We start from the raw sequence: 23429 nt of genomic DNA on the forward strand, positions 1-23429 counted from the left end.
TTATCATAAAAATAGATACCATATTGTACAACAGCTAAAATAATCATGAATAAGATTGTATAGAAGAAGAGGAAGAAGCAGAAGTAGAGATTATGATTGATGGATGGTCTTTAAGTGGTACTACAGTGATCTTAAGAGTGTTCAGTGAGTTAGTCAACTACAATATAAGACCAGCTACTTATGTGTATCGGTTCAAGTTGCTATCTCTTATTAGTACAACAAGATGAATATTAAATTCATAGAAGTAGTTAATTCAATGGTAGTGATTGTTATAACTTGTGGATTTGTGCCCCTATCAATCTGTAGCGTAATGTGATAATATCAATTAGTGAATAGTGAACTATCGAACGGATCAATGATGCATACAACAAGTACGAACAGTCTAGAGTATTATTAGTCCTGCTTAATGCCTAGCCCAACCAGTTAAGTACAGAACATCAATTTCAGCCTCAGCGATATGAATCATGTATTTCAAATATACTGGGTTTATATTACCAACCAAACAGACCACATCGTATCATAAAATAGGAAACAACATTTATGCAACTTGCCATACCTCATTAATACAACAACATGAACATCGAATTCATAGAAGTAGTTAAATCAGTGGTGGTAATATATAAAAGAAAGATTGCATGTAGCGATATAGTACAGGAAGAAAGAAACATATGAAGCGGTTTCAGTCTCATAGTCTAACGGAAGACAAAGAGTGTATACACGTACGTCATTGTGACTGATTCTGAACCATATCACACAGAGTCTCCAATCATTGTTTACGACAGTTACTCGGACGTCAAGCAAGTAATCTGCATCTACCAACATGGTTAAGACTAGAAGTTACTGACTTCATGGATTGATGCCACATATTGGCTTGATTGCTCCTACCTTTCTTCCAACCATTTCCAACACCGGTTAGCATTGCTCACCGTGCTAATCTGTGGTTAGGCATGTGTAACACGTAGCCTAACCATCTTAGTTCATGAAGATTCACAATCTCATCAACTGACTTACCATCATTCCCTAATACTCTATGTTTAACCTCACTATTACTTACCCGGTGATCCCATCAAATGTGAGCCATATTTTTAAAGCATCTATGGTCAAATACTAGTAGCTTACAAATACCTTTAACACTATTCGAAACCACTGTATTTATAAATAAGTTCAAGTCCCTCGTATAAATATATAGAATACAAATAGATCCATCTGAAAACTTCTAAATAGGATATAAACACTGATCATAAATTCCACAACTGACCACATATCCATTCATAACATTCATTATAATACAAAATAATCAAATCATCATTCTCAATTCATACTTACATATAAATGATGTCATTTCTAAGGATTGTAAATGATTAAGACTATACCTCTGTTTCCCATTATCATTCACAGATCTAATCCATTGTGATGATACATTCGAAGATGGTATTGAATCATTTGAATAATTATCATGATGTTCATTAATTTGTTTATAATTACTGATAACAAGTAATGCAACTTTTCTTGATTTAAATAATATCCATTCATGACCTTTAATTAATTTTAACCGGGATAAACGTAATTCTTTACGACCAACTCCATATATAATTAAATAACCAGATATTTCTTCTATATTATCTAACAACGTTACATCATCATCTTGAAAGTAAACCAAAAAACACAAAAAAAAACAGAGAAATTTTGATAGAATACAAAAAAAAACACTCACTTTGGTATGAGCTACTTATATCCATAATATAAGTAGTATACAACGATAGTCACGCATAGAATGTATTTTGTGACGACAGACCACGGATGAACTCGAAGAAGCCATAGGAGGCTCAGAAGGAGCCGAAGACATTCCATCCAATCAATTTTTGGAAGAATATTCTAGAATTCCTACGTGTAGCTTCCTGATTGGACAATGCTAATAACCCCCCTGTATGCGGATTGGAGGACTGTAATGATAATTTTGTTATTGCTAAAAACTATAAATATCTGACATTTGTGTACCATAATTGACTCTGTCTGGGAATAATATTCCTTTCATTAGTCTTCTGTTTTCTCATTGCGACTTGGAAGGGTTCTGAAGTTCTAGTGCTCATGTTATATACGCGGTATATCAAGAACAACCTTCTAGATATAACATATTTCAATAGAAGATCGACAAGGGAAGAACGGAAACGGAAAGCATTTGGTATGAAAATGCTAGAACAACGAAATCTGAGATAATGGACTGATATTTACAAAAGGAAAAGTGAAGTTTGAGACAATGGATTGATATTTTGCAAATTAACTATTTATTGTATTGTTCTCAGATTTAAGTGAGATGTTGTGTAATTTTGTGTGTCCAGTACATTCGATTGGCTTTACTCGTGTTCTTGCTCATTCTAATGGGTATTCAGACGGTTCATCTTTTAATTTAATCAGTGTAAAATTAGTATCAGGAGAGGTTTTTGTGTATATTATAGGGATTAGAATAGCTGAGATCATGAGTCAATTGAAGCGAGACAACCATAGAAAACATGAAAGCACTGGACGGCTATTTCATACTATTTTGAAACTCCTCAACAGTACGTATCAATGATCCCGCTTCGCGTGAATCGAACCCATGAATTATAAGGCTTGTGCGCGAACGCTTAACCTTTAGACAATTGAACCGGCCTCCCAAATTAAACAAATTACGTAACAGAATATTCATTCTAATCTTATTTTTTCTGAGACATCATCATAGATTTGGATTGAAATCATGAATCGACCAATGTTAGACCAATATTGTAAACCAGAAATCACTGGACGGCCGTTTCGTCCTATCGTGAGTCTCCTTAGCAGTGTGCATCTACGATCCTACACGTTGGATTTGAACCTAGTACCTTCAATCTCGTGCGTGAACACAACCTATAGACTACTGAGCCGGCTGCCGACGGTTTACTGATAATCATCATATCTTTGTTCGTGTTATTACTTTTAACCATGTTTTATATCCATTCTCATCAATTAATTATTATCATTCACCCATGTAATCTTTTAAGTACATTCTCCCTATTTGCCTATTTATGCATCCTTGTGAGATTTTGTCCATTTTCTGCTTTATACTAAGTTACACAAAGTTATGCTTAGAATAAACGATCTCATTCAAGATAGTTTCATTCGCTTGATCCTTATATTTGAATACTTGAAATATAAGTATCTTGTTATTATTTCCCTAATTGAATTTTCATTATCATAGTTGTACAAACGAAGCTTGTATGAGGGTTATATTTAAAATTAACTATGAGACCTATGTTTCAGTGGAGTTAACCAAGAGTTACAATCTAGGGTATTGATGAATCCAGCTTACTGACATTTCTTTCATCTAAATGAATAAGTTATAAGCGAAGATGGATAGTGACTAGTAGTGGAATTCACGACGTGTGTTTCATATTATTTGGAAAGATTCAAGTAAACAATATCAAGTGAATTTAAACTTCATCTCATTGCACAAGCAATCAGCTATCAGAACTCAGTAGTTAAGTGAATAATGCGTTCGCATTTGAAGCGAGCAGTACTGGTTTCAAGTTTCAGTATGAACATCAAATCTGAGATGCAGATACATCCAGTTGTTCAGTCCTAAATATGACAAGGTGACGCGCATCATGAATCGCACTATCAACCAACATCCATCTTTGCTTATAATACTTGTAATTTAAGGTAATATTAAGTAAATCCTCACAGGATACAAATATGTCAATAAGAGATTGATCAATTGCAGACCTAAACATTAATGGGAAGATTCATGTAAACAATACCAAGTGAATTTAAATGAAGGTGGCTTTTACTCCCTGAATACGTCAGTTATAGGTTTAAAGTAATTTTTTACTGTAATGATCTTTGAACTGAAGCACTTAAACAAGACCTCTTTCAATTAGACTAATAACTATTCTAGTCTTAATAATTTAGTTCTCGTACGAGTCAAACATTTTCTTTGAGTATTCTAATTCACCTTCCTGATTAGCAACTGTATGTACATGTACCTTGGTGTGACGGACAATATTCAGGTATCTCTCTTTAAAATACCAACAGACGATGTCATTTATCACCAACCACTTCTATATCATATCATTTTTACATTATATTGACAAATCCTGTTTATAATAGTATTCATTTATATTCGTACATACATATTTGAGGAGTTTCATACTAGGACGAAACTACCGTCCAGTGTTTTTAGGTTTCCCATTGTGGTCCAGCTTCAATGTACTCATGATTTCAACTATTAAATCACTATAATATCCACAAAACTCCTCTCTGATATTTGGATACGTCGTGTACTGTCATCGATCGTTTGCACCATGCACCAAACCAATAACATTCTAAGTCTTAATTTACATCACTGATTGTAAATTAGAGTAAAAATGTCTAAAATTTGAAATAAGCTATATCTAACATTACGTTTTGATTGACCAACACTACAAATTTTCCATTAAGTGGCTTAAGGTATCATAAAACTTCCTGTGAACGAATGAGTTAGTTATTACGTTTGTTTAGATCTTTAAGGATTAGAGTTAAGTAAATCTGAAGCAATATATTGAAGCATAATGATTTCATAAAATCAAAAAATCGCATTTAAATTTTATTCTATCGGTAGATAACTCGTGGAACTTACAAGTCTATGGTGTATACTACTTATGTTGACAGATATAAGTAGTATGTTACACTAGTCTCAAATAAAAAATCTGGTACCAAATGGCTAAAAAGATTAAATTGAATAAGAAAAACAGGGACGGAAATAGAAAGAAATTGTATTTGGTTGTTCACACCTATGTTCTTGTTCATTAGAAGTCGTTTACAATGTATCTTAGCACTTTATATCGAACTGTAGTATCTTTCATTATTATATGACACTATGTCGAAAATCACAAACTATCAACCATAGTTTTTACTGTTACAAAAACATTAGGATCAAAAAAGAAGCTCATCTGTTAGGATTGTTAACATGAACTGTACATTTTATAAATGATTTAAACATCTAATTCGATGAGAGGGTTTTTTAAAAATAGGATACTCTTAATACGTTCACTGATATCCAATAGTAAGAAATCTCGAATGAAAACAAGACAGCTATCTACGATTTCCTATATTTAAATGTTTTTTGATCGAGATCATGAACCGATTGATGTTAGATCACGATTGAAAATTTGGAAGTACTGGATGGCCGTTTCGTCCTACTGTGAGACTCCTCAGCAGTGCACATCCACGATCCCGCTCGCGGGATTCGAACACAGGGTCTTCAGTCCCACACGAGAACACTTAACCTACTGGACCACCGAGCCGGCCGGCATCCGATGGTGTTAATGTCTAACCTTAACCGATTCAACGAAATCGCGCGACCATCTTCTATTGTACTGAGATAGATACTTGTCTCTAGCCGACACGGATCAGCTCTACTGGTCACGGCTTCTTAATAGAACTTCGAGAATTCCCTCAATATAGGGGTTGTGGAGATTATCTCCTTTCAAAATGTTAGTTCTTACCTTCATCTGTATACTATTACGTAACCTTGGTTACTAATTATCATGGTAAAAACCAATTACCCTTTATTTATTGTTATAGGAAACATTATTTTACATAATTTTTTTAACTTCACTTCATATATGCACTTTCAATTGTAATTGTCATTGTAATGATTCATCAAGTGTATATGTGTTAACAAGGTGTTTCGACCAGTATTCCCAATATATTAGCATATCCCATATTAGATAATATGCATAATTCATTCTAATTTACATAATATATTATACAAGAAAAGATACTTTTTGTTTGAATGGTTAATGATGAATGAATACTTTGGGTAGTTAATAATGTGCCTGTTTGGTTAGAGTAATCTTGTATGGTATGATATCTCTTTGTTCTCCCGCTTTGTTCTTCGGAACTATTAACTAGCAAATCCTTTATTAACATTTTATCATAAAAGATGAACTATTATTTATTATTTTGAATCCATTAAGCACGAAATGTATGTTATGTAATGTATTAGGTATTTCTAACCAACGACGTTTTTATGATTCTATGGAAGAAATCTTATATTAAGCATAGATGAATAGTGGCTAGTAATGGAATCCAGGGCACGTGTTTCGTTCTATTTGGGACTCGCCAACTGAATATACCTGCATCTCAGAGTTAATGTTTACTCTGGGAATCGAACCCAGTACCGTTCGCTTTAAACATCATCGCGTTATCCACTTAGCTATTGAGTCCTGATAGTCGATTGCTTGTGCAATGAGGTGAAGTTTAAATTCACCTGATTTTGCTTTACTTGTATCTTCCCATTGTTATTTGGGACTACAATTGATCAGTCTCTTACTGGCATATGTGCATCGTGTGCGAATCGCCTCTCTTCAAACGTGTATGGTACTGGGTTCGAATCCCAGAGTGAACATCAACTGTGGGATGCAGGTACATCGAACTGGCGAATCCCAAATATGACGAAACGTGTATCCTGTATTTCGCTGCTAATCACCATCCGTCTCAACTTATAATGCTTGTGATTTAAGGCAATAACGATGCAATCCATACAGGTTGCACATATGCCAATAATAGACTGATCAATTGCAGTCCTGAATGACAATGCGAAAATACAAGTAAAACATCATCAAGTGAATTTCAATCTTATATTAGTTGAAAAATAGATGAAACACAAAATAACAGAATGTTAGTCACTGATTATGTGTACTGAGTTAGAGAGTGGAACATTCCTTGTCACAAATCGAATAGTGATTTAAAGTTTATACATTGAAATTTGGAATTATGTATTCGTAAATTCTGTTAAAATAGGTCAGATGAATTCATGAACACTTTACCTTTCCTTATGTTTTGTCGGTATTTGTTTTAATTATCTTGTATGGTGGTATTCGTCAAGATTTGATTTCAGTTTATGATTCTTTTGATAAGTCAGGTGTAGAGATGGTTGGAGATTTCTTTCCACTGTGATTCATCTTACTTATGGATATCGAGGAACTTAGGATTCTTCAGTAAGAACATGACGTATATATCACAACGTCAATATCCTTAATTACTTACTTACTTACTCTTGTTAATCCTCGTAAATGAGCATTCTCTACCCGACCCTATAGTAGACAATATTTACAGCTTTTTCAAGATCCTTTACATCCTTTTCAGATCTGCTTCTTTGTCACGTCATGTGTTCTCTGACCTTCCTCTTTTCCAATTTCCCTCAGGATTCCAAGTTAGAGCTTACGTCGTGATGCAGTTTAATGATTTCCATAATGTATGTCCTATCCATTTCTAACATCTTTTCATAATTTCCTTTTCAGATAGAAGCTGGTTTCCTCCCTTTCACAGTAGGCTGTTGCTGATGGAATCCGTTCAACGAACAGTGAGTATCTTTTGTAGACAATTATTTATAAATACTTGTACTATTTAGATGATGGTTGTAGTAGTTCTACAAGTGTCATCTCCGTACAGTAGAACTGTCCTGACGTTGGTATTGAAGATTGTGACTTTGAAGTTGGTTTAAAGTTGTTTTGAGTTTCATATGTTCTTCAATTGTATAAATGCGGCCCTTTACATCTGCATCCGATCGTCCTTGTTCATCGATCATGCTTCCCAGGTACGCGAAAGATTCCAAAGCTTCCAATGTTTCTTCATCAATTACGATTGAGTTGATGTTCTCCGTGTTATATTTGTGGATCTTGCTTTTTCCTTTGTGTATGTTGAGGCCTGCCGATGCAGAGACTGCTGCTACACTGTTTGTCATCATCTGCATTTGTTCATGAGTATGTGGTAGAAAGGTTAGGTCGTCCAACAACCTACATTTCCAACTTCAGTTAATTTGTCATTGACTATGACAATAATCCATTTCTTACAATGATATTTATCTTACTTTTTGCACAATCAAACTCTACTGATCAAGATTGCTTACTACAACATGAGGGATTCATCTCGAAGGTGGTTATCCATGAATACTTGATCATTGTTCATTTGGATGATTGTGGAGATTAATTCAATTTAGATATAGTTTTCTTCACTGAATGATTTACTGTTTTTTTCGGTCAAGCTTTTGTGATATTTCAATTTTATTATTAAATTAAATAGACTTTTGTTGACAAATGAAAGACAGTGGTAAAGACACCAGGAATAATTAGTACTTTGTTAAACTTGTGGTGTATGCTACTTATATAGACAGACGTAAGTAGTATGTAGTAGCAATCGGAAGTGGAAACTATGACAGTAGAAGGCAAAGAAGATCAAGTTGAAGAGAAAACAGAAACGGAGATAGAAAGGAATTGTGACTTTGAAGAATCGTACAGAATATGAAGGAGAAATGTTTCTTATATTTTAGGAAGATACTCTGTACTTTTGTATTGGGATACATTGATTCAATAATTGGCTTTTATCAATGAATACAGTCAAGCTAAAAGAAACAAGTGTAAATTGTTTGCATTCATTGTTTCAAATAATCAATACCTGGAACATTTGTGGTGTATGCTCCTTATGTCGACAGACAATGGAAGAATCATGAAAGATGTAGGAGATAGTTGATGGAAGATTTGCAAATAAAGTAATTAATGTATGGTTCTTAACATTTTACAAAAGAACTCTTTAAAAGTCAGGTTGTCCCCATTTGGGTTTCCATTCATTACACATTCACTCCTATAATGAAAATATATTATTTTTATCTTACTCAAGCGATATCTTTCTTAACTATGAAAAATTAGATTCGATATATTCTGTTTTTATTGAATTTTCATCTTCGGAATTTCCAAAGAGACCTCGATGACCTTTGATTGATCCATGATGGAATCGTTGGTGAACACTGGTGAGGAGTCCCTTACTAGGAAGAAAACAAATCAATACTAACTGATCCAAGAAATTGGAGTTAGACGTTAACACTGTTGGATGTCGGTTCAGTGGTCTAGAGGTTAAGCGTTCGCGCGTGAGATCGAATCTCACGAAATGGGATCGTGGATGCGTACTGATGAGTTCTACAATAGAGCGAAACGGAAGTCCAATGCTTTCAGGTTTTCTATGGTCGTCTAGTTTCAATCGACTCATGATCTTAACGATCCACGAAACCTCTTCTGATACTAATTACTAACTGCTTGTAATATCTCAAATACGTGAGGGCCTAAGTCAATAAAATCACGGTCATGAGTAATATAAATATTAAACAACTAATATTTACGATGATATGCATTTTCTTGTCATTTATATTAGGAACTGGAATTTATCCGTCTCTAATGTCAGATGATCATACTGACCGAACTGCTTCGATATTGCCATTTAGCAACAAGTCTTTGGTAAAACTGATCTATCTGTATTAAAAAAACTTAGAACATATGTTTCATTCTATCTGAGATACTTCATTTAAATGTACCTGGATTCAAATGTTGATGTTTACACTAAGATTCAAACCAAGTACTTATCACCTCAAAAACCAATATATTATTCACTAAAATCGGTTATCCATTATCTCATAGTGAATATCAGCTCTTGAATGTAGATACATTCATTTGACGAAATTCAAATAAGACGAAACACGGTTTCTGAATTCGAATGTTATCCACAATCTAGATTCATTGAAATCATACATACATATCAATGGTACTTGATTCAAAATTGAAAGTAACCATCGAATAATCACTAATGATACTTTACAACTAAAATGAAACTTCACAAATTGAAATAATGAGTCAATTGAAGCTAGACTACCATGGAAAACCTGGAAGCACTGGATGGCCGTTTCGTCGTAGTATGGGACTCCTCAGCAGTGCGCATCCACGATCCCGCACCCCGCGAGATACTCCTGAAGTTCTAATGAGAAGCCGTTACCAGTGAAGTTCAACCAGGTCTGTTGTGAGATATCAGCTCGCTGAAGACAACGGTATACGGTAGCGCAACTTTGTGGATTGGTTGAAGTTAGACATTGACACCGTTGGATACCGGCCGGCTCAGTGGTCTAGTTGGTTAAGCGCCTGGCGCGAAGCTGATGGGTCCTGGGTTCGAATCTCGTGGGGTGCGTGATCATGGATGTGCACTGCTGAGGAGTCCCATACTAGGACGAAACGGCCATCCAGTGCTTCCAGGGTTTCCATGGTGGTCTGGCTTCAATTGACTCATGATTTCAACCTGTGAAATTTCTAAAATCTCCACAAACCCCTTCTGATAAAATGAAACTATTGACAAGAAGAAATCTATTTACAAAATAAGTTTCTTTATCAAAAGTAGCCAATGAATGTATGACTGAAAAACAAAAAAAAACACAGATCTATCTCTTACCTTCATCTACCCCGGATACAATTAAATTACCCAAAATATGAGTACAATTTGGATTGAAATTTTTCATTAAAATTTTCCATGGCAACGAAATATCTCTCCAAGTATATTTACTTTTACATACTATAATGAAATAGAGAAAAAAGAAATACATACAAAGTATCATAAATTATTCGTTTTTTTTTCTTATGAAGCAATTATTATCACTGATTTACTATTAAAGGTAATGATGGTGTGGTGTATGCTAATTATATTGACATAAGTAATATATGATATTGGTCGTGAACAGAAGGTCTGGCAGCAGAGAGACAGGAAGATCGAACAGTAAAGAATGGAAACACGATGCAATTTGTATGAAAATGCAAGAACAATGAAGTCTGAGTCATTTTGAGACAATTGGTGGACATTTTGCAAATTAAGCACTTACTTTATGATAGTTAGATTTTATTAACAAGTCCTGTAATTTTGTGTCAGTTATATTCGATTGTCCCCACTCGTGTCCTGTTCATTACAAGGGAAGTTGTCAATTGCCATTTGCCTATACCATGGAACAGTATTACCTCTTAGATTATCTGTATAAGAACCTAAAAAATAACTGAATAAGGCCGATAGTACATGATCTTACTATGAGAATTTTGTAATATGTTAGCTTCGTACTTTAAAAGAGGCTATTATCAGAAACAGTGTAAGTTCGAATAGAATATTTTTAGTGTTGATGTTTTCTAAATCCCTCTTCGAGTTATCAGAAACTAGCATCTCTTCAAATGCTGGTTACCTGACGGAAACATCTTACTGCTATCATACTGCTGGACAGTAAACAGTTCAACATCGCCCTCTGGTCATGAGTTCGGTGCTTTTAGTCTTACCGTTCTTTAACCAATCTGGCTGACTTGACAGCTAGTATAGCTTGATTGGTTAATTATGACAGGCAAGTCCAATAAATCATGTCAAGGTGAACGTTACCGTCGTGACAAGATGTCAGCTTAGAGTCAGTCAGTCAGTAACAACGTAGAACTCCGTACGTACATACATCAGTTCGAGTTGCCATACCACATTAGCACACAGATACAATCGTCGATTCAAACCACATAGTGGTAGGGCTAGTAAAAGTATAAGCGGTAATCGAAAAGATTAAGGTTTGAAGATGTTATTAAAGGAGTACAATCCAGTGAAATAGATTTGGAAAGAGAAAAAAACGACATGAATTCGGGAGAATACAAAGAGTGGATACACTTGCACCATTGCAAACGATTTTGAGCCATGTCATCCAAGATCTCTAACCACTGGTTGCTATCGTCTCGCGGATCCCAACCACGTAGTCCACATCTACCAACATGACTCAGTCCACTTGTCAATGACTTCATGGACTTGTGCCATGTTTTGGTCTGGCCGCCCCTAACTTTCTTCCAACTTGCTCCTATACCACTGAACATCGCTCGCCGAGGCAGTCAGTCGTTAGCTTAGAACTGTTGAATATTTCATGTTCTCTTTAACAAGGAGCTGTTCTATCATGAAAAGAACCCAATACATAGTATATATACCTACTGTATTATATAAGAATGTTAAATCCACTTTTATATAAAGTAGATGATGTGCCTATTCTCAGCAGTCTGAAACTAGAACCAATGTGCTCTTTGATGGTATGTTTCAAGAATTAAAATGGTTTCTTTCCAGAAGTAATTCATCATTTTATTGTGAAGTCATTGAGAACTTGAGTTTTTGTGGTAGCAAACAATACGGATAAAGTAATTCGTCTGGCAAATATCTGGGATGTCTTAACAATCACAGAGCTGATGGCTGTGAAATCAATCAAAATGAAGGTGAAGAGATAGTTCAGTGAAAATATTTAGATGAGAAATGAAGATAGCTAGATAAATACGTAGTTATTAAAACAGATCTTATTCACTGTAAGACAAGAAAATCTTGTATTTGGTCCAGTTTAAAGTCATGGGTTCATACTTTTGGAAAAAACCTCCAATTGAAAACAAAACAGTTGTTCAATGCTTTTTGATTTTCAGTTACTCAATAGTTGATGTCCATTCATACGTCTGCATCTTAAAGTCGATGTTTACTCCTGGGCTCAAACGCAGTACCGTTTGATTCAAACACTATCGCGTTATCCACCTAACTATTGAGTTCAGATTGTCACTGACCTGCTAAACGGGTATGTGTTTCAAATCAATTTAATATGTATTTGGATTATTCCATCCAATGCGGATTGACTCGGTAAAGCCATTATAATAATTTGTATCGTAATAGCTTTATCAAGGCAATCTGAATAGGATACACATATGTCAACCGAGACTAATCAATAATTCCAGTCAAAATGTTAACAACAGGATAATACAATCCATGTCAAAATGAATCAAAACACTTATCTCTACTTTCGGGTTGCCTGATCTGCCAAGGGCGATGGAACAGTGAATGATGCTATTGTTGTATACTAGGTTCAAAGACAATTGTATGCTATATGTATGCCAATTAGCCCCGTTACTGTTCCTACATATGATTCCTTCTACTATAACAAAATGTCATGATGATATAACTTATGTACATCAGGTAGGAATAAGACAATTAATTTCCAAACTATTCAAAGACAAATAAATTAACTATTTATAAATCCGTCAGGGAGTATCAGTTCCCTCAAAATTAAAGGTACACCTTGCTGACAAGTGCCATGTAATATGAAACCTAGGTTCAGGGTTTCCTGCTGACTACCTCCAATCAATATCTTATCTCAACATAGTGCACGTAATGTTGAGTCACCTAGACTAGTGACTATATTGCAGCTTGGTCGATAGGATACGATCTGCACACGCATTATACCGATCAACAATCAGTGATCAATCAATTGTAACTATTTACAAATCTCTGTAAGGAAAAACTTCATGATAAGAAATCTCAAGATGTAAAAATTAACTTCGAACTTTGCTTAAGCCACCAAAGTGAATCATTAAAATTAGAAGATTGACAAATAGACTGATAGGTCCTGGGGTCGAATCCAGAGGGACGGGGTCGTGGATGAGCACTGCTGAGGAGTCCCACAATAGAACGAAACAGTTGTCCACTGCTTCCAGGTTTTCCATGATGGTCTAGCTTCAATTGACTCATGATCTCAACTATTGAGATTGGTGAAGCTTTGAATGTATTCCATAAGTACACCATTTTTACCAATGCTTCATCAAAACGATAAACATTACGATACGTTTAATAATAATAAAATTAAATTTATTTACAAATTAGCGATTGATTGAGATCATGAATGAACTAATATTAGGCCACCTGGAAGGACTGGATGGCCATTTCGTTCTAGTATGGGACTCCTCAATAATGAGCATCCACGATGCTACATCGAGGGGACTCGAACTCAGCACTCTCAGTCTCGTGCATGAACGCTTAACCTTTGAGCCATTGGGCTGGTCTCCATCCAATCATGTTAATGTCTAACTCCAACCAATCCACGAAATTGTACAACCGTCCTCCATTGTCTTCAGTGAGTGACTGCCTCATACCAGACACAGTTGAATTCTAGTGGTCATAGCTTTTCACTGAATTCGTGATGGGCAGCTTATGCTCCTTCACAAGGAGTAACAGACGTCAGTATGTATTATTGTTTTGTTTTTTCTATTTTTAACTTACTAACAAATAAACAATGTGAAAATGTTGTTTGATAAATTTCAAAATAAAAAACAAATCACTTAGTTTGTGCTAAACAACTTCTTTAACTGTCTAGATCAGACAATACACAAATGTCAAAAATAGTCTTCAAAATCCATCTTCATTTCAATACACTTGTTATTGTTTACATGAATCTTCCCATTAATGTTTAGGTCTGCAATTGATCAATCTCTTACTGACATATTTGTATCCTGTACAGATTTACTTAATATTACCTTAAATCATAAGCATTATAAGCAAAGATGGATGTTAATTGACAGTGTAATTCATGATGCGTGTCACCTCATCCTATTTGAGACCGTTATATACTACTTGTGTGGATATAAGTAACCCAAACCACACCAATCCTAATTCATACTTTATTCATATTATTCTATTATACATATTACATGATTCTTGACAGAATATTTATTTTGATTTGTAATTACACTATTTGATGGTTGAACTCATGAATCGATTTAAGCTAGACAACTATGAAAAATCTGGAAGCACTAGACGGCTGTTTCGTTTTAGTATGAAACTTCTCATTAGTTCACAACCACAATCTCGCACAAAGAACTCAAACCTAGGAAATTCGGTCTCGCGTGCAAACGCTTAACCTGTCGACCACTGAGCCGACCGGCACCCAACAGTATTAATGTCTAAATTCAACCAATCCACGATATTGCGCAACTATGTTGTATTGTGGGTAACTGCCTCATATCCACCCCACATGGCTGAATTTCATTCGTCACGGCATCTCACTAGATTTTCTAGAAATACCTCTCTTTCTTTCATGCGAGGTTGTGGATGCGTACTTCTGAGAAGTTCCATACTAGAATGAAACGTCTCTACAATCCTTTCACGTTTTCAAAGGTGATCCAACAATAATCAATTCATAATTTTAATTAAAACTCAACAATCTCCACAACCCTGTACTGACATTCAGAAATGTTCGGTATAAAAAAGGGGAATATCGAAAATCGAAAAACTCTATCCTATCCTCACTATTAGTCAATTTCAAGAGAAGGAATTCCTGGAGTTCTGCTGAGGATATTGTTTAACCATGTTAGGTAGTAAGATTTCAAAATATTTTTTCACTGTAGATTAAATGTCATAATCTTCAATACATTGATAATTTAACCAATATTTTAATTGATATATTCTGTCAGAATAAACATTAACATAACATTATTAAGTATTTCATTCATACTACTTATAATGAATGAAAAATTAAGTGTTTCTTTATCAATGACATCAATTTACTTAGTATCGTTTGCTTGTATCTTCCCATTGAGTGAACATCAACTATGGGATGCAAATACATCCAATTGACGAGTCCCAAATAGGACGAAACGTGCATCCTGGATTTCCACTGATAGCCACTATCCATCTTTGCGTATAATGCTTGTGATTTAAGTCAATATCAAAGCAGTCCACACAGGATGCACATATACCTGCAAGAGACTGATCAAATGCAGTCTTAAATATCAATGGGAAGATTCAAGTAAACAATACTAAGTCAATTTAAAACTTCACCTCGTTGCATAAGCAAGTGGCTATTAAGACTCGGTAAAAGTTAAGTGGACAACGTGATGGCGTTTGAACTGAAAGGTACTGGGTTCGAGTTCCAGAGTGAACATCAACTCTGAGATACAAGTTCATCTAACTGACGAGTCTTAAATAGGACGAAACGTGTATCCTGAATTTATTTCATGTATGTTTGTTGTAATTTGTGGTTTTATAGAAATATTTCTAAGATATAATTATGCCAATGAATTCATTCATTCGTTTGTTCGGTCGTACATTTTTTTGTTTGTTCCTTCATTGAATTACGTCATAGGTTATTTGTTCAATCCTTACTATAATGAATTGTTTCATTGTTTGTTTGTTTTTCTAATAACATATGTTATGAATTGATAATAAGTAAAATGATATGATAAGTGCATCAATGTTAGGCGATTATTGAGAACATGGAAGGACTTGATAGACAGACAGACGTTTCGTCCTAGTATGAGACTTCTCAGAAGTGAACATCCACAATCCTATACTTGGACGAAACAACTATTCAGTACTTCTAGATTTTCACCGATGGTCTAACATTGATTCATTCGTGATCTTAATCAAAACTCAAAAAAAAAACCCCACAATCCTACACTGATAATAAATGAATTGTAGTCAGCAATGGAATCTAGAATATATGTTTCGACCTATTTAGAACTAATCAGTTGGAATTACCTACATTAGAATCCAGTATCTTTTCACTTTTAAATATGTCACTCCATTCTTGGTTAAGAGCTTATCGAAATACCATGAAACAACTAACATTAGAATATTGATTCAATTCGGAGATTGTGCTCAATATACCCTAGTACGGCCGAGGTTATAAAGAGTCAACTCTCCATCTCCAAATGCTCTCACATGGCCACGCATATACAGCCACTTTCAGGGAAGTCCTACTCACTGCCTTCTTGCAGTATTACTTTTGTTTACAAAATTGAGAGGATGAAAAGCGAATATCCGGCGCTTTAACCGGGTTGATAGATATGGAGGTTCCACCTAGGGGAGTTGGGAAACCCGCATTCCAAACCGACAGTGCATATGGGAACAAATGGCGTATGGACCAATTATTGGTCGCCGGACACCATGGGACTGCATCTTCTGACGTTGCTCCACTGTCTTGTGGATCAGACCTTTAGGTCAAAGGCTCGAGGTGTCTTAGTAAAATCTGAGAACCATATAGTAAATACTTCATCTACAAAATATCCATCAGTTGTCTCAGATTTGATTGTTCCTTCGCTTCCATACCAATCATTCTCTGTACTCATTCTCTTCTTTTCGATCTTCCTAATCTACTGTCACCAGGCATTCCATTTTCAATTGATGATACATACTACTTATATCTGTTGAAATCAGTAGCACACACCACACTACTAGTATTATTAGTACTGCTACAACTACTGTAGTGAATTAGAACACAAGTGGTGACAACCAAATGTATGTTAATTCAATATTACCGAATATTTTGGTAAAATTTGAGAACTATACAATAACTATTTCATTTGCAAAATGCCAATCAATTGTCTCAAACTTGATCGTTCCTTCCTTTCCACATCAATTATTCTCTGTTCTCGTTCTCTTCTTTTCTCTTAGATCTTCATAACATTCTGCCACCAAGCATTTCACTTTCAAATGGTGATACATACTACTTATATCTATCGACATTAGTAGTATACATCACACTAGCTTAAAAGACTGGTGAAAACTTGTCAAACTAAAATAAATAATTACCTCATCGATCACGGCAAAGTTGTATACCTAAAAACAACACTCCACAATTCATATATATTACATATATTGCTATAATAACTGATTGTCAATACAATTATATGTCTGTTTATCAGAAAGGGATTTTGTGGAGATTAGAGTAATTTAGTAGTTGAGTTCATGAGTCAATTAAAGATAGACCACCATGGAAAACTTGGAGGCACTCGACGGCTGTCTCGTTCTAGCATGGCACTCTTCTGCAGTACGAATCCGTGATCCCGCCTCGCGAGATTCGAACCCAAGACTTGTCGGTCTTGAGCGCGAACGTTTAACCTCTATACCACTGAGCCGGCATCCAACGATGTTGATGTCTAACTTCAACTAACCTACGAAATTGAGCCACCGTTCACCATATGTCTATTTGTCCGTCATTTAAAATGATATACAATCTGTGTTCTATGTTTGTTTTGTTTAGTTTTAACTATATTTTCTTCCCATTTTCCTAATTAAATCCTTGTCAATTTAAAATCTGTCAAAAAAGAGATATTCCTGTATGAAATAAAAGCTATTTATGTAAAAATATGTATAAATTTAACTTTTCTCAAATGCTACTTATATCGACAGATATAAGTAGTATGGAACACCAATCGAAAGTGGGAAACTTAACAGCAGAAACCTATGATGATTAACTTGAAGAAAACAGAAACGGAGTTAGAAAGGAATTGTGAATCGAATGAATTGTACAGAATTTGAAAGACAAATAACGGAAATTGATAAATGTATAGTTTCAGAAATACATCGGTTGTATCCACCTATATTCTCTTTCAAAAGAAGATAATCTACCTGGTTTTGAATTTTATCTTTGTACAATATATATTTATTACAATGTGTGATGTGTATGTTATTTACGATAGTTGGGTGGTGTCTTCCTAAAAGTCCTTTTTATTTAATTGATTGATCACTAAGTGTTGACCATTGAGATGTTTGTCTAGTTTTTTTATGAATACAGTGGTCTTGAATGCTGTTGGGAGTATGAGGGCGTTTATCATTTCCCTGTTGCCCACACCGTGGAAGGGTTCTTCTGGAGGTACCTGAATAGGAATTGGATTAAAGGTGGTCTTAGAGACCTGAGGGCGTGGCCACGGTCCCCAAGCGCTCACAACCGACCACAGTGGTGTAGGTGTATACACTCTCTGTCTTCCTTTAAACTATAAGATTGAATTCGCTTCATATCTTTCTTTCTACGAACTAATTGTTTCTTCCTGTACGATGTCCTTATATGCAATCTTTCTTTTATACATTACCACCGTTGAATTAACTACTTCTATCAGTCCGATGCCCATCTTGTTGTGCTAATGAGGTATGGTAACTTGAACAGATGCATATATGTGCCTGGTCCTACGTTGTAGCTGACTGACTGTCCAGTCCTTTGGTACTGACTGAATTCTATAAATCAATTTGTGGTTTAGTCTTATTAATTTAACGTTAAATGAATTATGTTTAAATGCTAGACAGTGGTTTGAAGTAGTCTACAGGAAACTTCGGATATAGATTTCATTCTATATATCATTTTTCAACAAGGTTCGCCTACAATCTTGATGGAACTGATAGTTTTCATAGTCGAAGATATTTTCATTGAGCTATTCGGGCTGTGAAAAACGTTTTTAGAAGGACTGAAATCTTAACATTATTCAATTACTGAATAGTAAGTAACCCGTGTCATTTTTTCTGGTAATTATTAATTCTGAATAATTGCTTTTTAAGTTTTTGCACATCTGTTCATGTCTTCAATCATCAAATATTACGACATTTTTGTGAGTAGTTTTCGTGTTAGCTCCGTACTTGTTGGGATCTTACCGCTGGAGAGGGATATTCGTGGGATAAGGCAAGGTGTGCATTCTTAATACCGACCTTTTCTAACCCCATCCCCCCTTGTGAGGATGCAACATCATTGTTATGTTGGTTGTCTGAAGGAAACATATTACTGCTGTCACACCTCTGTCCAGTCATCAGTACGACTTCGCCTTCGGACCTTGGGTCATGAGTCAATTGAAACTAGACAACCATAGAAAACCTGGAATTACTGGATGGTCGTTTCTTCTTATTATAGGACTTCTCAACAGTGCTCATTCACGATCTCATCTCGTGAAATTCAAACCCTGCTGAAAAATCCCACAATAAAACGAAATAACCATCCCATGCTTCTAAGTTTTTTCATGGAGGTCTATCTTCAGCTATTCTTTTAACTGAAAAAATCTTTATATAACAGTAAATTCCTGTCTTCATTGAATTGTTCATAACCATTACAATTCAGTTCTACTAATTGTCTACTGATTACCAATTGAATTAACTAAACAACAACAAAAAGAAACAGAATTAAATTTACCAGATAGAAAGCGTTCAATATTCTACAAGGTCATCTCATCTCATGATTGAATAATGATTGTGTATTAAATGTAATGCAATAAAACAATTATGTATATGCAATTCGTTTAGCCCAAATTGTTGTTTTTTTTTTGTTTTTTTCCTCTGTCTATGATTTAAATACATAAGTTGAACATAAATGAATTGTCTTAATTAGAAACAGTTGCTTGTCAAATAGTATAATGTATATAGTATGATATTGTGTGCTTACTAATGATTAGCTTCGAGAAATGATTCTCAGAGTTCTAGTAAGAAGTTGTGACCAGTGAAGCCGACTAGTGTCGTGTGTGATGTAGTTCATTACCGAAGACGATGAAAGACTGTCATTCAATATCGTGGACTGGATCGAAATTACTATGATATCCACTAAAACCCCTTCTCACCAGTGACTGACTTCAAGATGGATTTCCTGGAGTTCTAGAGAGAAGCAGTGACCAGTTGAGTTCAGCCAGGTCTGTCGTGAGATAGTAACTCACTGATGACAATGGTGGACGGTGGTCTAGTGGTTAAGCGTTCGCTCGCGAGACTGACAGGTCCTGGGTTCGAATCACGCGTGGCGGAATTGTGGATGCGCACAGCTCAAGGGGTCTCATACTAGGACGAATAGGTCGTCCGGTGCTTCCAGGTTTTTTGCGGTTGTCTAGCTTCAATTGATTCATGATCTCAACTATTGAAATTACTATAATATCTACAAAAAACCCTTCTGATATTGATCGAAGTTAGACATTAACACCTTTGGATGCTGGCTCAGTGGTTCACAGGTTAAACGTTCGAGTGCGACATTTGAGGTATTGGGTTCAGTCACGTGTGCAGGACCGTGGACATACACTGCTGAGAAGTCCCATACTAGTATTACGAAGGCTTGATGAAGATAACCGATTTATTATTCAGTTCAAAATCACAAAATGTCTTTGTAAATTATGAAAAGTGCACGTTAAACACTTCATCAGTTATCATTTGCAATATTCATGATTCTTCCAATTCTGTTTGTAGTCCAATTCCCTCTCTCTTCACTTCATTTCAATCTTCTCAACTTTCTACTCGCAGAAATTTCACTTCCGACCGGTATTACATACTACTTATGTCTGTAAACATCAGTAGCATGCACCACTTATCTAAAAAAAATCTTCTGGCCTTCATACACAGTTTCACCAATGGATTTGAAGGTAAATTTAACTGTGAATAACATTTATATCCTATTTTTTAAGTCAATTGATAAAATTGATTAGAGTAATTTAGATTGTATTTGGCGATACTTTTTAACATGTACACTTTGAACCTTTACAATTCATGAGGTTCAATCTTTGGAAGGGGGGTTACAATAAGTTCCTTTTCACTGAGTCATTAAACCTTAATTTGAATATTTCTGTGATGTGTCCTAATGATATCGACAGATATAAGTAGTATGTATCATCAATCGGAAGTAAAATGCCTGGCGACAGAAAGTTGAGAAAATCAAAGAGAAGAGAACGAGAACAGAGAATGATTGCTATGGAAATGAAGGAACAATCAAATCTGAGACGACTGATTAGCATTTTGCAAATGAACTGTTTACTGTATGATTCTCAGATTTTACTAAGGATTTCTGTAACTCTGAATTATAAGACATTTGGTTGTCCCTATTTGTGTTCTCATTCACTACAGTAAGTGTAGCAGTATTCTAAATTGTATATAAACGATACTGTAACAGGGATTAATGGAAAATTTAGTTATTCAGGTCAACAAAATCAAAATGAGGTCAGTTGTACATTAACAAAGTCAGTTGCTAATGATACTATAGCTCAGTTTAACAATAAATTACTTATCATTAGTTCTAAAAGACTAAATATATAAATTCCTTTCGAAGTAGAATGTGTACATGACTGACGGCTTCTAAATTACAATATAATAGCTATTGTTTTAATCACTTTTGATTTTCATAAATACCCTGGGAGGACTAGATGGTCGTTTCGTCTTAGTATAGGACTCCTCAACTGTGCATATCCACAATCCCTCACTAAAGGGATGCGAACACAGGACTTTCGGTTTCGTACGCAAACGCCTAACCTGTAGACCACTGAGTCAATCGGTATCCAACGGTGTTAATGTGTAACTTCAATCAATCCACAATATTGTACAACCGTCCTCCATTGTCTTCAGTGAGTGACTGCCTCATACCAGATACGGTTAAATTCCACTAATAATGGCTTCTCACTAGAACTTCAGGAAATTCATGTTGAATACAGTCACTAACTAGTGATTACATGATAATTATCAGTATGAGGATTTGTGAAGAATGTAATAATTTGATAGTTGAATTCATGTATCAACTATTGAACTATTAAATTACTACAGTCTCCACAAACCCCCTTTGTGAAAATATAAGTACCTGTATAACATTTTGAATGTTGGAAATGGATAGGACATACATTAAGAAAATCATCAAACTGAGTCCTGAAACAAACCCTAACTTGGAATCCTGTAGGGAACAGGAAAAATGGAAGGCCAAATAACACATTGCATCGGGAAATAGAAGCAAATATGAAAAGGATGAATAACAACTGGAAACTAATGGAAAGGATTGCCCAGTACATGATTGAATGGAGAGTGTTGGTGGGTGGCCTATGTTCCTCCACAAGAAGTAACAGGTGTAAGTAAGTAAGTAAATAACATTTTGAAAAGAAGATAATTTTTCATCAGTCAGTTAGGACCAGGCATATCTCATTAACACAACAACATAAACAACAAATTCATAGAAGTATTTACTTCAATGATAACATCAATGTTTAATTAATGAATAAGAGACAATATAAGTATTTTCGTGAATTGGTTGAGGTTAGATATTAACACCGTAGTATGCCAGCCGGCTCAGTGGTCTATTCGGCCAAACGCCTGGTGCGAGACTGATAGGTCCTGGGTTCGAATCTCGCAGGGTGCGGGATCGTGGACGCGCATTGCTGAGGAGTCCCATACTAGTATTTTAGTATTTTAGATTGAATAAAACTTCATAAACAAAGATGGATAGTGGCTAGCAGTGGAATCCAGGACACGCGTTTCGTCCTATTTGTGACTCGTTAGCTAGATGGTCCTGCATTTCAGAGTTGATGTTCACTCTAGGACTCGAACCCAGTACCGTTCGCTACAAGGACGAAACGCGCGTCCTGAATTCCACTGCTAACCACTATCCATCTTTGCTTAGAATGTTTGTAAATTAAGGCAATATCAAGTCAATATGCACAGTATGCGCATACACTAATAACAGACTGATCAATTGCAGTCCTAAACATCAATGGGAAGATTCAAGTAAAACCATATCAAATGAATTGAATAAAACTTCATTAATCTAATAACTAACCTGTTTTATTTTCATATTTTGGATTATCTTTAAAATAATTAATCTCATGAAGATGATTTCCATGAATCAAATCATCATCATCATCACCGCCACCACCACCACCACCACCACGATCATCATTAGGATTAAGTTCCTTGAATTGATTGAATTGAATTGGTTTACTTTTCATTGTAATATCTATAGATTGTTTATTTATTGAATATTTGGATTGATCTATTTGATAAGTTTCTATCCATTTATTCAATACTTCATTGAATGTTTTTTGTATATTTATATGTTTATCATTTTTAGAATGATTTTTTACTTTATATTCCAAGTCACATAAAATTACATTAGAGATTATAATAAACAAATAAAAACTATGATGTAATTTATGGTGAATAGACATTTGCAAATTAATCATTGAATAGTATACGGCATGATTCTCCTTCTATTGTCAGGATTATGTAATGTTATTTTTTTATTTTTCTTATTTAAAAAAAACGAT

General features: G+C 35.1%; 1 protein-coding gene across 1 annotated transcript; it reads right to left on the reverse strand.

Moving 5' to 3' along the window:
- Positions 1–3: 3 nt before the first annotated feature.
- On the reverse strand, positions 4–23429 carry ERBB2_4 (Receptor tyrosine-protein kinase erbB-2; the record flags this gene model as incomplete). The annotated part of the gene is made up of 4 exons (XM_051219562.1): positions 22943–23429; positions 10264–10383; positions 1374–1644; positions 4–34 (listed from the first exon to the last, which is right to left on the reverse strand). Exons 1-4 carry the CDS (start codon positions 23343–23345, stop codon positions 4–6), a joined length of 825 nt encoding a protein of 274 aa, XP_051065089.1. The 5' UTR covers positions 23346–23429.

The sequence above is a fragment of the Schistosoma haematobium genome, chromosome 5 (assembly GCF_000699445.3).
Source record: "Schistosoma haematobium chromosome 5, whole genome shotgun sequence".
NCBI classification, from domain to species: Eukaryota; Metazoa; Platyhelminthes; class Trematoda; order Strigeidida; family Schistosomatidae; genus Schistosoma; species Schistosoma haematobium.